Source organism: Canis lupus, chromosome 2 (assembly GCF_048164855.1).
Source record: "Canis lupus baileyi chromosome 2, mCanLup2.hap1, whole genome shotgun sequence".
Lineage (NCBI taxonomy): Eukaryota > Metazoa > Chordata > Mammalia > Carnivora > Canidae > Canis > Canis lupus.
Window position 1 is genome coordinate 33,598,231 of NC_132839.1, and position 12,177 is coordinate 33,610,407.

The 12,177-nt window shown below is 36.3% G+C and overlaps 1 protein-coding gene across 10 annotated transcripts in view; it reads left to right on the forward strand.

The window, feature by feature from the left end:
- The window catches only part of HERC2 (HECT and RLD domain containing E3 ubiquitin protein ligase 2), a 243,305-nt gene that overhangs the window by 153,927 nt on the left and 77,201 nt on the right, over positions 1-12,177 (forward strand). For all 10 annotated transcript variants that reach the window (XM_072795339.1, XM_072795287.1, XM_072795295.1 and 7 more), the window contains 7 exons: positions 416-606; positions 1,784-1,889; positions 1,973-2,064; positions 5,083-5,258; positions 8,752-8,863; positions 10,721-10,802; positions 10,906-11,049. In XM_072795339.1, coding sequence (XP_072651440.1) covers positions 416-606; positions 1,784-1,889; positions 1,973-2,064; positions 5,083-5,258; positions 8,752-8,863; positions 10,721-10,802; positions 10,906-11,049 — 903 coding nt within the window. The remainder of the gene's footprint in view (positions 1-415; positions 607-1,783; positions 1,890-1,972; positions 2,065-5,082; positions 5,259-8,751; positions 8,864-10,720; positions 10,803-10,905; positions 11,050-12,177) is intronic.

Below are 12,177 nucleotides of genomic sequence, written 5' to 3' on the forward strand. Positions count from 1 at the left end.
TATTTATTCATAGAGACAGAGAGAGGCAGAAAGAGACACAGGCAGAGGGAGAAGCAGGCTCCATACAGGAAGCCTGACGTGGGACTCGATCCCGGGTCTCCAGGATCACACCCCAGGCTGCAGGTGGCACTAAACTGCTGCGCCACCGGGGCTGCCCCAAGAGAGAGAATCTTAAGCAGGCTCTCTGCTAGGCTTGATCTCTCAAGCCTGAGATCATGACCTGAGCCAAAATCAAGAGTCAGACACTTAACTGACTGAACCACCCAGGTACCCTTATGAGTTCTTTTTAATTTGAAAACTTAACTATTTTCTTGAAGTAAGAAGCTCTTCACCGTTTAGTATTCTTTATTTCTTGGTTGGGAAGGTTTTGCTCTACATGTATTAACACCACCGTTTTTTGACCACCATTAAATAGGACAGTCTGCAATATTTTGTGGCCGTTCTGGAAAACAGCTAAAGCGTTGTCACAGCAGTCAGCCAGGAATGCTGCTGGATAGCTGGTCCCGGATGGTAAAGAGCCTAAATGTGTCATCCTCTGTGAACCAGGCTTCTCGTCTTATTGATGGCAGTGAGCCCTGCTGGCAGTCATCTGGTTCACAAGGAAAGGTAGGTGTTCCATTGGGGTACTTCCAGAAATGCTTCTATTTAGATGATTTTATCTTCTAAGCTTCAAAATGAACTTTGAAAAAAAAACCTATTGAGTTATATTGTGATGGCACCTGTCAGTACTGATTTTGTATTTTAGTTCAGAATTATTTTTAAAGCAACTGAGTAATATACCATTCAGTTTTTTTTTAAGATTCTATTTATTTATTCATGAGACACACATACAGAGAGAGGTAGAAACATAGGCAGAGTAAGAAGCAGGCTCTATGCAGGAAGCCTGATGTGGGACTCAGTCCCCAAACCCAGGATCATGCCCCGAACCAAAGGCAGGCACCCAACTGCTGAGCCACCTAGGTGTCCCTATCCAGTTTTTATTGTCAGAGATTTTTAATGATATATGTAACAGATTTTATCTAACTGACCAATTGATACAGTGTGTAATAGGGTGCAATTGTTTTCTGTTACTTTCCCCGCATAAAATGTATGAGTTCAGATTCTGCTTCTGGAAAGCAGTTTTTCTAATATATCTGAACAAATAGGTGTTGCTCTTCGGAATGTTATAATTGCATGCAAGTGTCTGAACTTATGGTCCAGCTTGGGGAGAGGGGCTGTGTTTCCGTCTTGACTCTAGTATTTTTTATAACCCACTGCTCTTGAGTATAAAGGCCCCTCCCCCCCAGATCAGGAGTCTATAAACACATCATTTCTGGGTTTAGAGTGAGACTTTCCTCTAATAAGTAGTGGAGTGGAATACTCCTCTCAGGCCATATTCTGTATTTATTTATATATTATTTTTTTATTAATAAATTTATTTTTTATTGGTGCTCAATTTGCCAACGTACAGAATAACACCCAGTGCTCATCCCATCAAGTGCCCACCTCAGTGCCCGCCACCCAGTCACCCCCACCCCCCTCCCTCCTCCCCTTCCACCACCCCTAGTTCGTTTCCCAGAGTTCGGAGTCTTCCATGTTCTGTCTCCCTTTCTGGTATTTCCCACTTATTTTTTCTCCTTTCCCCTTTATTCCCTTTCACTATTTTTTATATTTCCCAAATGAATGACCATCATATTTAGAAAATCTCATGTAGATTTGAGCTTTGGTGATACTATTTTCATGGCTAAAATATGGCTGAATTTTATAAATTGAGAATACTTTTTTTGTTTTTTTTTTTTTAAAGCATTGGATTCGTTTGGAGATTTTCCCAGATGTTCTTGTTCATAGATTAAAAATGATAGTTGATCCCGCTGACAGTAGCTACATGCCTTCCCTTGTGGTGGTGTCAGGTAATTGAATTAGTTTATTCAGCATCTTCTGTCATATGATACAACTACCTTTGTCTGATTTCTTTATCCCCTTCCCCCCCCAGGTGGAAATTCCCTAAATAACCTAATTGAACTAAAGACAATCAATATTAACCCCACTGACACAACAGTGTCCCTTCTGAATGACTGCACAGAGGTAAGTAGGTGTTCTTTTTTGATAGTTTGCAAATGACAATGGAGATGACTTTTTTGACTGTCTCTATAATAACATTGAGGTTATTTTCCCCTTAAATTAAGTAATTACATTTTAAAATTTGACAGGTACATAACTTGAATTTGCTATTTATCAGATCAGCTTGAAAAGGAAACAAAGTAAGTCTCATTCTCACCATCTTAGTAAGAAGTGAGGGTAAAGCTCCTAGCAAAATTGTTACCAGGTACTTCAGAATACTCTCTGTAACCAGCACAGGATTGTTTTTTTTCATTGTGTATCTACTAATATGTGATGGTTTTTTCTAACTGCACATGTGACACTGATACTGCTTTTTTGTTTTCATACCTGTTGACATCAAATGCTGAGCTATTGATCTGTTTTGATGCATTATAAGGTAATTTTCAAGATTGAATACAAGCTTCTTACAAATCTTGAAAATGCTGAGAGATCAGTGAAGGTTCTTTTATATAGTACCTCTATAATAAGGAGCAGTGAGACTTTCAGTCTTCCCATAAATTTTTCTACTGACATGTCAACACTATTTTAACAAATTAAATATTCTTCAAATAATAGCATCCATACTATTGTCTCATGAGGACTTAATTATTATGATAGTGGATAAAGATACTAATAAAGAACTTTTATTGATCTAAAGTTAAGTATAAGTAAGTGTATTTTTAAATTATTAAATGTAGTTAGCCATTCATTATTATTATTAGGCTGCCTGCATAAGGGCAGACAAATTCAAGGTGGTCCCAGTGTGTTACTTAAAACAAGCTGACACATAGCCATTAGGTTTGTAACTTGTTTCTAGTCTATGGGAATGTACCAGCTCCTTTTCCCAAGGCAGAGAATTGATGATCTGACCTTTATTTCCAATCTTCAATAAATAGAATTATGGAACATTATTAATTCTTGAAAGTCATTGAACTATTTTGTGATATACCAATTAGTTAATTAATAATTATTACCAGTGGTGTTAATGAATAAACTGGTAAATTATTAAAATGAAAGATAATATTGAATTTTTCTGAAAAAGATACTATTGAATTTTCGTGCATTTTATTGTTAACTCATTATTAGGTAACTGAAAGCAGCTTGTCTAACGTCTTAATTATACTTCTAATGTATTTGTACTTTAAATTAAAAACTAGAGTTAATTAAATCAGTAACTGAGATTATTGTTCATAAAAGGTATATTGTCCAATAAATTTTCAATTTAGAACAATTTATTATATAGTATACATGATGTGTGAGAAATACGAAGTATTATGAGTAATTGGAAAACTCATGACCCACTCTCCGTTGCTCCAACCAATTTAAGAACTAGAATATTATCATTCATGGGAAGCCACTGGACATTCTAGCAGTCTTTCCTATAAAAATGGCTTATTGTAATTTTTTAACATAACCAAAAATAGAAAGTATACTGACTCTCCTACAAACCTTTGACCTATCTTCAGCAATCATCAACATTTTGTCAATTGTGTTTCATTGTCTCCTTCTGTAAGTCTATTTTTACATTCCTAGAATGTTTAAAAGCAAATCCGAGATACGATCTTATCCATATTGTGTACTTCAATATTAATCTCTAGCAAGGACTGAGAAAATGTAACTGCAATGCCATTATCACAGCTAACGGTTATTCTTTAATATCATATAATATCCAGTCAGTGTATACATTTTCCCAATTATCCCATAAATATTTTTTTGCAGTTAGTTTATGTGCCTGCACTTTGTACTTCATTTAAGTCTTGATTCTCTTGGTTTTTTTCTTGCTAAAGAAGGAAATTGGGTTTTCTTTTCCTGTAGCATTTTTCATTTTTTAATTTGTCTTTTGCATCCCAGTGGTTTTGTTCCCACCTGTGCTTCCTGTGACATCATAGGTAGTAGATCTTGAGGTTTGATCAAGTTCAATTGAAGCAATAGGAAGTCATTTGAAGTATGTGTGCTTCATGCTGCATTACTCTTTGTTCATAGGAAATGAAAGAATAGAGGAATACTGTAAATGCCAAATAGTAGGATATGGGGCATTCTGCAGGACAAAGAACTATCCTTAACAAATGAATGTCAAGGAATAACAGAGAGAGGTTGCATCCTATTTGGATCTTGATTTGAATAAGCCAACAATAGAAAAATGTTTACGAGAGGATCAGAAAAGTTAATCACTGGTAGCATATTAGATGATCTGTGAAATTATTGTTTTAGCTATGATAATAGTAATGTGGATATATTTTTTAAAAGCCCGTACTTGTTTGATACATACAGAAGTTATGAGACAACATGCTGTCTGGAATTTTCTTGTTATAATCCATATATGAGCAAAATTGCTTATATGTTGATCACTTGGAACTATGTGATAGTGTTGCAGTATACATATTTTTATTCTAAAAATTATGAAGGTGCTTAACTATCTGATATTTAATTTAATCTCTTTCCTAATACATCTTGATTCAAGGAATTTTTTTTTTTTTTTTTTTTTTTGAGAGAGAATGAGAGTGGGAGAGCCCATGTGCGGGAGCATGCAAGTGAGGGGGTGGGGGTGGGGGTGGTGGACAGGGGCAAAGGGAAAGAGAGAATCCCAAGTAGGCTTCACACCCAGTGCAGATGTGGGGCTCAGTCTCAGGATCCTGAGGTCATGACCTGAGCTGAAATCAAGAATCAGATGCTTAACCTACTGAGCCACCCAGGTGCCCCTCAAGAAAGCTTTAAGACAAAAAGTTTCTAGTCATCCAGTAAGGCTATCATAGTTTCATTTTAGTAAGAAAATAAGTGTGAGTCCAATGCCCTGGGTAGACATACTTGGTGATTAATGACTTCTTTTAAACTGTCCTCAAACATGACGGTATTAATTTTGCCTAACTTGCTTGATATTTCCAGAACTTAAGTAAAAGAGCTCTAGTTTTCTACACATTCCATGTCTCAAATGTGCTGCTCCCAGTTTAAGTATTTCGTGTATTTGATTCTAAAAAGTCTGTAGCTTACTGTTTTTGTGTCTAGTATCACAGGTATATTGAAATTGCTATAAAGCAGTGCAGGAGTTCGGGAATTGATTGTAAAATCCATGGTCTTATCCTGCTGGGACGGATCCGTGCAGAGGAGGAAGATTTGGCTGCAGTTCCTTTCTTAGCCTCAGACAATGAAGAGGAAGAGGATGAGAAAGGCAACAGTGGGAGGTGAGAGCCATTTGTTATTGGTGGTGCTCATTCCAAAATTCTCACTTTCAAAAGTGAATATTTAATTAGACTGTATTCCATAATGAGAATAGTTTTATGTACTCAGGTAAATTTTAGTTTTTAAAACTTTAATTTTAGGAGAATGTTTAATGTAGAAACATATTGTATTTAGATAAATATTAAAAAGAGGAAATAAAAATGTTGGATTTTTTTTTTTTCTACCTGAAATATTGCAGCTAATATTTTGGTATATATACTTGTAGTTTTCTTTTTATCTGTCCCTAAGTGTGTTTTCCTTTGAAATGGATATATGCTATATATTTTACAGTTTTCTTTGCTAAATACTTTACTGTTAACTTTAAAAAAGTTTATGATGATAAAATACATTATACATAAAACTTATCCTCTTAGCTATTTTTAACTGTCTGGTTCTGTGACATTAAGTACATTCACATCATTGTGCAATTATGGGCAACATTCATTTCCAAAATATCCATATCATTAGTCTTCTCTCATACAATTTTTTTGAGCGCAGTATTTCATCTTATGACTATGTTCTCATTTTCTTAATTCGATAATTTGCAGGAGTGCTATAGTGATAACTATTACCATTTTCCTTCATCATCCATCTATTAAATACCTATTGTGGGCTAAACTGTTCTCCATCCTGTGAATGCTGTGGCAAATATGCAAAATAAGATAAGACAAACTCACACACATCAGGAGTGGCTTTCGATTGTGTAAAGTGCATGAAGAAGTTCATAGTGCTTTAAAAATCTAGAAAAAAGCATTGATTTGTCAGGAGAATAAGGAAAACTCCCTCTAAAGGCATACTTTCAGAAAAAGTCAGAGTTTTCAAAGCAGAGGTGTTTTGGCAAGCAAATAGCATATACCAAGGATGAAGAAAGATATCTGCCCAGTTTCTGCATGTTTGCTCTTTTAAATTCTGTTTATAGAGGACTCATATGTACAGGGGGTTGTGTTCTGGGTCTTGTTCATGTCCCAGCAGAAAACAATGTAGATGATCTCTCTTCCTCAGATAAGTTGTATTTTCATAGCTAGATGGCTAAAAGTAAATTGCTAAATCAAACGATATGCAAAATCAGTTGATACGTGTTACTGTTGTTCTGCTGCTGTAGCCTGGTCTTTGCAGATACACAAAGGAGGCAGGTACCATGCTAGCTGAGTTCTTCTAACCACTGCCTTTTGCAGTAAGTGCTTTTCTTTTAGAAATAGAGGAGTGCTGCCTCTCACTGCTATTAAAGCACATCCATTTAGTCATGAATGAGTGGCAACTGTGATAATAAGTGAGACTATTCTAGGGTTCTATGATCTTGGGTTTGGATTCTGTCTTGTTTTATTTTGGAACGTTTGCATTAAAACTGTAAAGAAAATAGTATTTATTATGTAACATTACCTCATCTAGAATATATGTTGCACTGTATGTTATGATTCAAACTGATGGTATCTGTGTACATTAAAGGAAAATACCAGTTCACTTATATGAATCATTGAGATTTCCAAGAGAAAGGCTTATGGCTTTGCATATTTTTATTCAGTAGCTATGAAAATGAGTTGGGTGAATATGTACATGTACTGTATATATGAGATAACTAAAGAAGTTTGAGCTTTACTCATTGATTAAGTTTTTACAAATATTGAATACATTAATAGAAGAATTCTGGGTATTTGAATGTAATGTTTTTCTTTTCCTATAAGACCAGCTAATGATTTCAAGGTGGTCCAAACACCCACAGGGTACACACCCAACTGGGGTATGCCCACACTGACTGACTGCTGGCCTCCTTTCTGAAGGGTTGGTCATTACATGGTACCAGTTACTACATATTTTGAGTATCACTCTTGGTGTTCCATACATACTTTTGACTAAAAATGTGTTACCGGGTATGTCAGGTATAGGTGGTCCCAGATTTACGATAGTTTGACTTGCAAGTTTTTTTTACTTTACAATAGTGCAAAAGTAATGCACATTTCTTTAGAAACTGTACTTTGAATTTTGATCTTTTCCCAAGTTAGCAATATGTGGTACAATCCTCTTGTAATACTGGGCAGCAGCAATGAGCACCCATCCATGAAATCATAAGGATAAATAATCAATATATTTATTATAGCCATTCTTTAATACTGTTTTTTCACTTTCAGTATACTATTCAAGAAATTACATTAGATATTCAACACTTTATAGGCTTGTTAGGTGATTTTGTCCATCTGTAAGATAATGTAAATGTTCTCAGCATGTTCAAGGTAGGCAAGGCTAAAGTTTGATGTTGAGTAGGTTAGGTGCATTTTTAAAATGCATTTCAACATGATTTTTTCAATTTATGATGAGTTTATTGGGGGTATAGTACCATTGTAAGTAGAGGAAGATCTGTAATTAATATATATATATATATATATATATATATATATATACACACACACACACTTGCTTTCTTGTGCCTGGTATCAGATGAAAGAATTTTCCTACATTTTAATACCCAAGCCATAAAATTTTGATCCTTTAAAGTAAATATTCATTAGTATATAATATGGTAAAAAAAATCTTACCTAGCTAGAACCTAGTCTCTGGAGCCTTTAATTGTCCATCCTAGTTTATAAAAAGAGAACAAAAGCAATTGAAAAGCCAAAAACCTCAAACACAGATTCCTTAGTACCTGGCATCAACTAACAATCAAGAGAATAACACTATGTACTTAATGATCTCAAGTTCGAGAATTAGAGTGCTTTGTTGACTATACTTTGAACTTATTGAAGGCAGGTTAAGAGATAGAATGAGCAAGGTGGTAGGAGCCAACTGCCAGAGAGAGCTATGCTTCAGAAGCCTTGACGTACAGAGCAGACTTCTCAGGAGAGAAAGGATATAGGGGACCTCTAGCCCAGCTAGCCTTATGGTGGGTAGAGGGTGTGTAGCCAGAAAATTGCATTTTGCTTTGGGACATGTATTTGTGTTAGAGTACCTCAAAAGTCGTATGGCTGTGACTATTTTATTAGTTCTTTGAGGGAAAATATGACCGAACAGATGTTTAGATTTAGGGACATTGCCACAGTGCCTGACCCAGTGGTGATTCCTGGGGCCATTTAATAATTAATATTCTCAGCATTTAACATCTGTAGTAGCTGTGTGTTGAGGCATTGGGTGGGAATATCTGTGAGTCAGTAAAACAGCTGGTATATAAGAAGAAAAGAGAGCTGCATAGTGTGTCATAGAAAGGTCTCCACTGAAAACACTAGAGTTAAATTATATTATTAAAAGGTAGCATGCTGGTATCTAGAAATTTTGACCCTCTAGCACACTAATTTCTTCTAGGTTTTATTTATTTTAGTTTTAATTTATTTAAGTTTTACTAAAAAAGAACTTTAAGAGTCTTACAATAACCAACAATTTTGCTTGCTTGAGGTTGCTTTCCTTTTTGCTTAAAAAAAATATTTTTATGTTGAATGATCTCTATTTCTGTCTTTTTTGTTTGGTTAGCCTTATTAGAAAGAAGGCTGCAGGGCTGGAATCAGCAGCTACAATAAGAACCAAAGTGTTTGTGTGGGGACTGAATGACAAGGACCAGCTGGGCGGCCTGAAGGGCTCTAAGGTATCCTTCTTCTGCCTGTAGTTTCTGTGTTACCTGTCATCAAATGATTGAGGATGAGCTTTGTTGGTACATTTGTCCTGGAGACTCACTAATAATCAGACCTCTTTTGAAGTTTTTATGATGGCTTACCTTCTATCAGTTGTTTTTTAAATTGACTTTTCTGAAGAAATCCTTCATAGACATCAAAACTTAGTTTCTGTTAAAGCCCCTGTCCTTGGAAAATAGTGCACTTTATTATTATTTTTTAAAAATTTTATTTATTCATTCACGAGAGGCATGGAGAGAGAGAGAGGCAGAGACACAGGCAGAGGGAGAAGCAGGCTCTCTGTAGGAAGCCCGATGTGGGACTTGATCCCAGGACTCTGGGATCATGCCCTGAGCCAAAGGCAGATACTCAACCACTGAGCCACCCAGGTGTCCCAATAGTGCACTTTGGATGTAATTGTATTACTGCTGCTCAGTAAACTAGAAAATACATTTTTGAAAATATTCAATAAGTATATAGATGAAAATTATAAACAGTAATTATATTTATCTTGCCTTCAAAACAGTAAGCATTTTTGCTTACCATGAACAAAATAATGTGTAAAAAATGCCATAGTGGTATGAAGATGAGCAAGATATCATTTAAAGAGTAGATAGAACAAATGATGCCTTTGAACTAGAGTTGAATTAATCACCCGTTATGTTACTTAGTGTCTCTTAGCTGAGGAGCCATAAAACAAATTCCTCCATGAAGTTTTAGTGCCTGGAAACGGTTTCTCTTCAGTGAGTGTCTCTGTTTCCTTTTAGTATTCTGTGAGACTTTTACCCATGGTAAGATCCCTTATTGCCTGCATTTTTAGGAAAGTTAGAATTCATTTTAAATCTCTCAAATATAACAAATTTTCTTCTTTATTTGAAAGGCCTTGAATGCATTTGTGTTTTAAGGCCCCTAGACTCCATTTGGAGGTGGGCCAGGGGCAGTAAAGTCTGGGAGTCTCAGTTGTGATAGTGTGGGGCTCTCTAGGTGATCCTGAGCACATGGCCCTTTGTTGGAGTTTGCATGTGAAGGATAGATTTGGCATTCCATGGTTGGGTTGAAGAGTCTTTCTTGCACTGTAGTAGTGACTATCTGATCATTTCTGGGATTCATAAAGGGTTTCTTAGACAAGGGCTTTAAGAATTTTAAATTAAGTCACACCCATCTACAATGGGAAGTTGAAGCATTTAATTTCTTAGAGATGTCAGAATCAATAAGAATGAGCAGCACATGACCTGAAATAAAGCATAGTTTACTAGACTATGCTTGGTTTTATCTTTACATTATGTGTATTTTATTTTTCACCTTTTATTATGGAGCTGTTCAAACATAGCAGGTAGAAAGAATAGGGACCTGAGCCCTCATATTCCGGTACCAGCTTCAACAGTTAACAGTAAAAGGTCATATTTTTTGTCTTTATTTTATTTTACTTTTTATTTTTTAATTTTTTAAAAAGATTTTATTTATTTATTCATGAGAGACACAGAGAGAGGCAGAGACATAGAGGGAGAAGCAGGCTACTTGCAGGGAGCCCGATGCACTATTCGATCCTTGAGCTGAAGGTAGATGTTCAACTACTGAGCCACCCAGGTGTCCCTGTCTTTATTAACTTCTTTTATACCCCTCCACCCCCCATTTAAAGTATATCTCAATATATCATTTCATCCTTGGAATACTCTGGTGTATCTCTAAGAGAAAAGAACTTCTTTGGTTAATATAATCATGCAAATTAAAAGTAATTCCTTGTATCATCTAGTAAGGTTACTTGTAATTTTAAAAGTGTAAATAAAATGATCTTTTTCCTTCTTTTGCTTAACAAAAAAATCCCGTTCTAGATAAAGGTTCCTTCGTTCTCTGAGACACTCTCTGCTTTGAATGTAGTACAGGTGGCTGGTGGTTCTAAAAGTTTGTTTGCAGGTATGATTCTTATACTAAAAATTTTTTAAGTTATACTTACCATTAAAAACATAGTTGTTATGTTGTGAAAAGTGAGTCTTGTCTTTGCTCTTGTTCTTTGCAGTGACTGTAGAAGGGAAGGTATATGCCTGTGGAGAAGCCACGAATGGCCGACTGGGACTGGGCCTCTCTAGCGGGACTGTGCCTATCCCTCGGCAGATCACAGCTCTTAGCAGTTATGTGGTCAAGAAGGTGGCCGTTCATTCAGGTACCAGGCCAGAGTTGGCACTTGTATGCAATTAAGCCTGTTGTTCATGCTTTGTAAATAACTGTGGCCCTTAAATAATTTTCCCTAGGGTATCCTTGCATTCTTTTTTCAAGTTTAATTATTATTTTTTTTAAATATTTTATTTTTTTATCCATGAGAGACACAGAGAGAGAGAGAGGGGCAGAGACACAGGCAGAGGGAGAAGCAGGCTCCATGCAGGGAGCCCAATGCGGGACTCGATCCTGGGACTCCAGGATCATGCTCTGGGCTGAAGGCAGGCACTAAACCGCTGAGCCACCCAGGGACCCCATCAAGTTTAATTATTAAGATTAAAAATTGGGTAATGTAAATCTCCAGGTGGCCTAGAATTTAATTATTGTTGCTACATAAGGCTTTGTAGAGATCAGCAGTTGTTGGCATTCCGGGTGTATGGGGACTACCACTCTCTAAGATGTGAGTTTTCAGTCTCAGAGCTATGGTCTCTGTCTGGCTCATGGCATCTTTGAAATACCATGTTTTGTGCTTAAATATTGTTATTTTTCTGTAGAAGGAGCGTATAACTTTCATCAGGTTTCCAAAGTGTCTGTGAACCCCAGTGATAAGAAAGATTCTTTGAAAAAAAAATCACATACCCTCAATTTAGGAAACCTTTACTAAGATTTATTTCAAAGCACTATGCAAGGCCTCTGAAGAATGGAACCAAATTAGGTACAAAGTTCAGTTAATGCCTGCACTGAACATATTTAGATTTAACCCCATATAAAAGCAAGTCCAAACAGTAGTGGCTTAAACATGATAGATTTTTACTTTTCTTCCTTGTAAAAGTCTGGGGATGGGGTCCAGGGCCAGTATGGTAGCTCTGTGCCCATGAGGAGCACAAGTGCAGGCTTTTCTTTCTTTCCACCGTCCTTGACAGATGGCCATGCAGCTTTGTCTGGGTGAGCACAGACAGATATTTCCTCTGTCTCACTTAGTTCCTCTAAAGTGCTTTTCAGGATGCCCCGCTCACTTCTTTTGCTTCTTTGTCATGATCCTCTCTGGGCAAGAGAGTCTGGGAAGTATAGATTTTAACTGAGCATATTGTTACTTTTGTTAGTATGGGTTCTGTTGGTAAAGAATAGGGTAGAA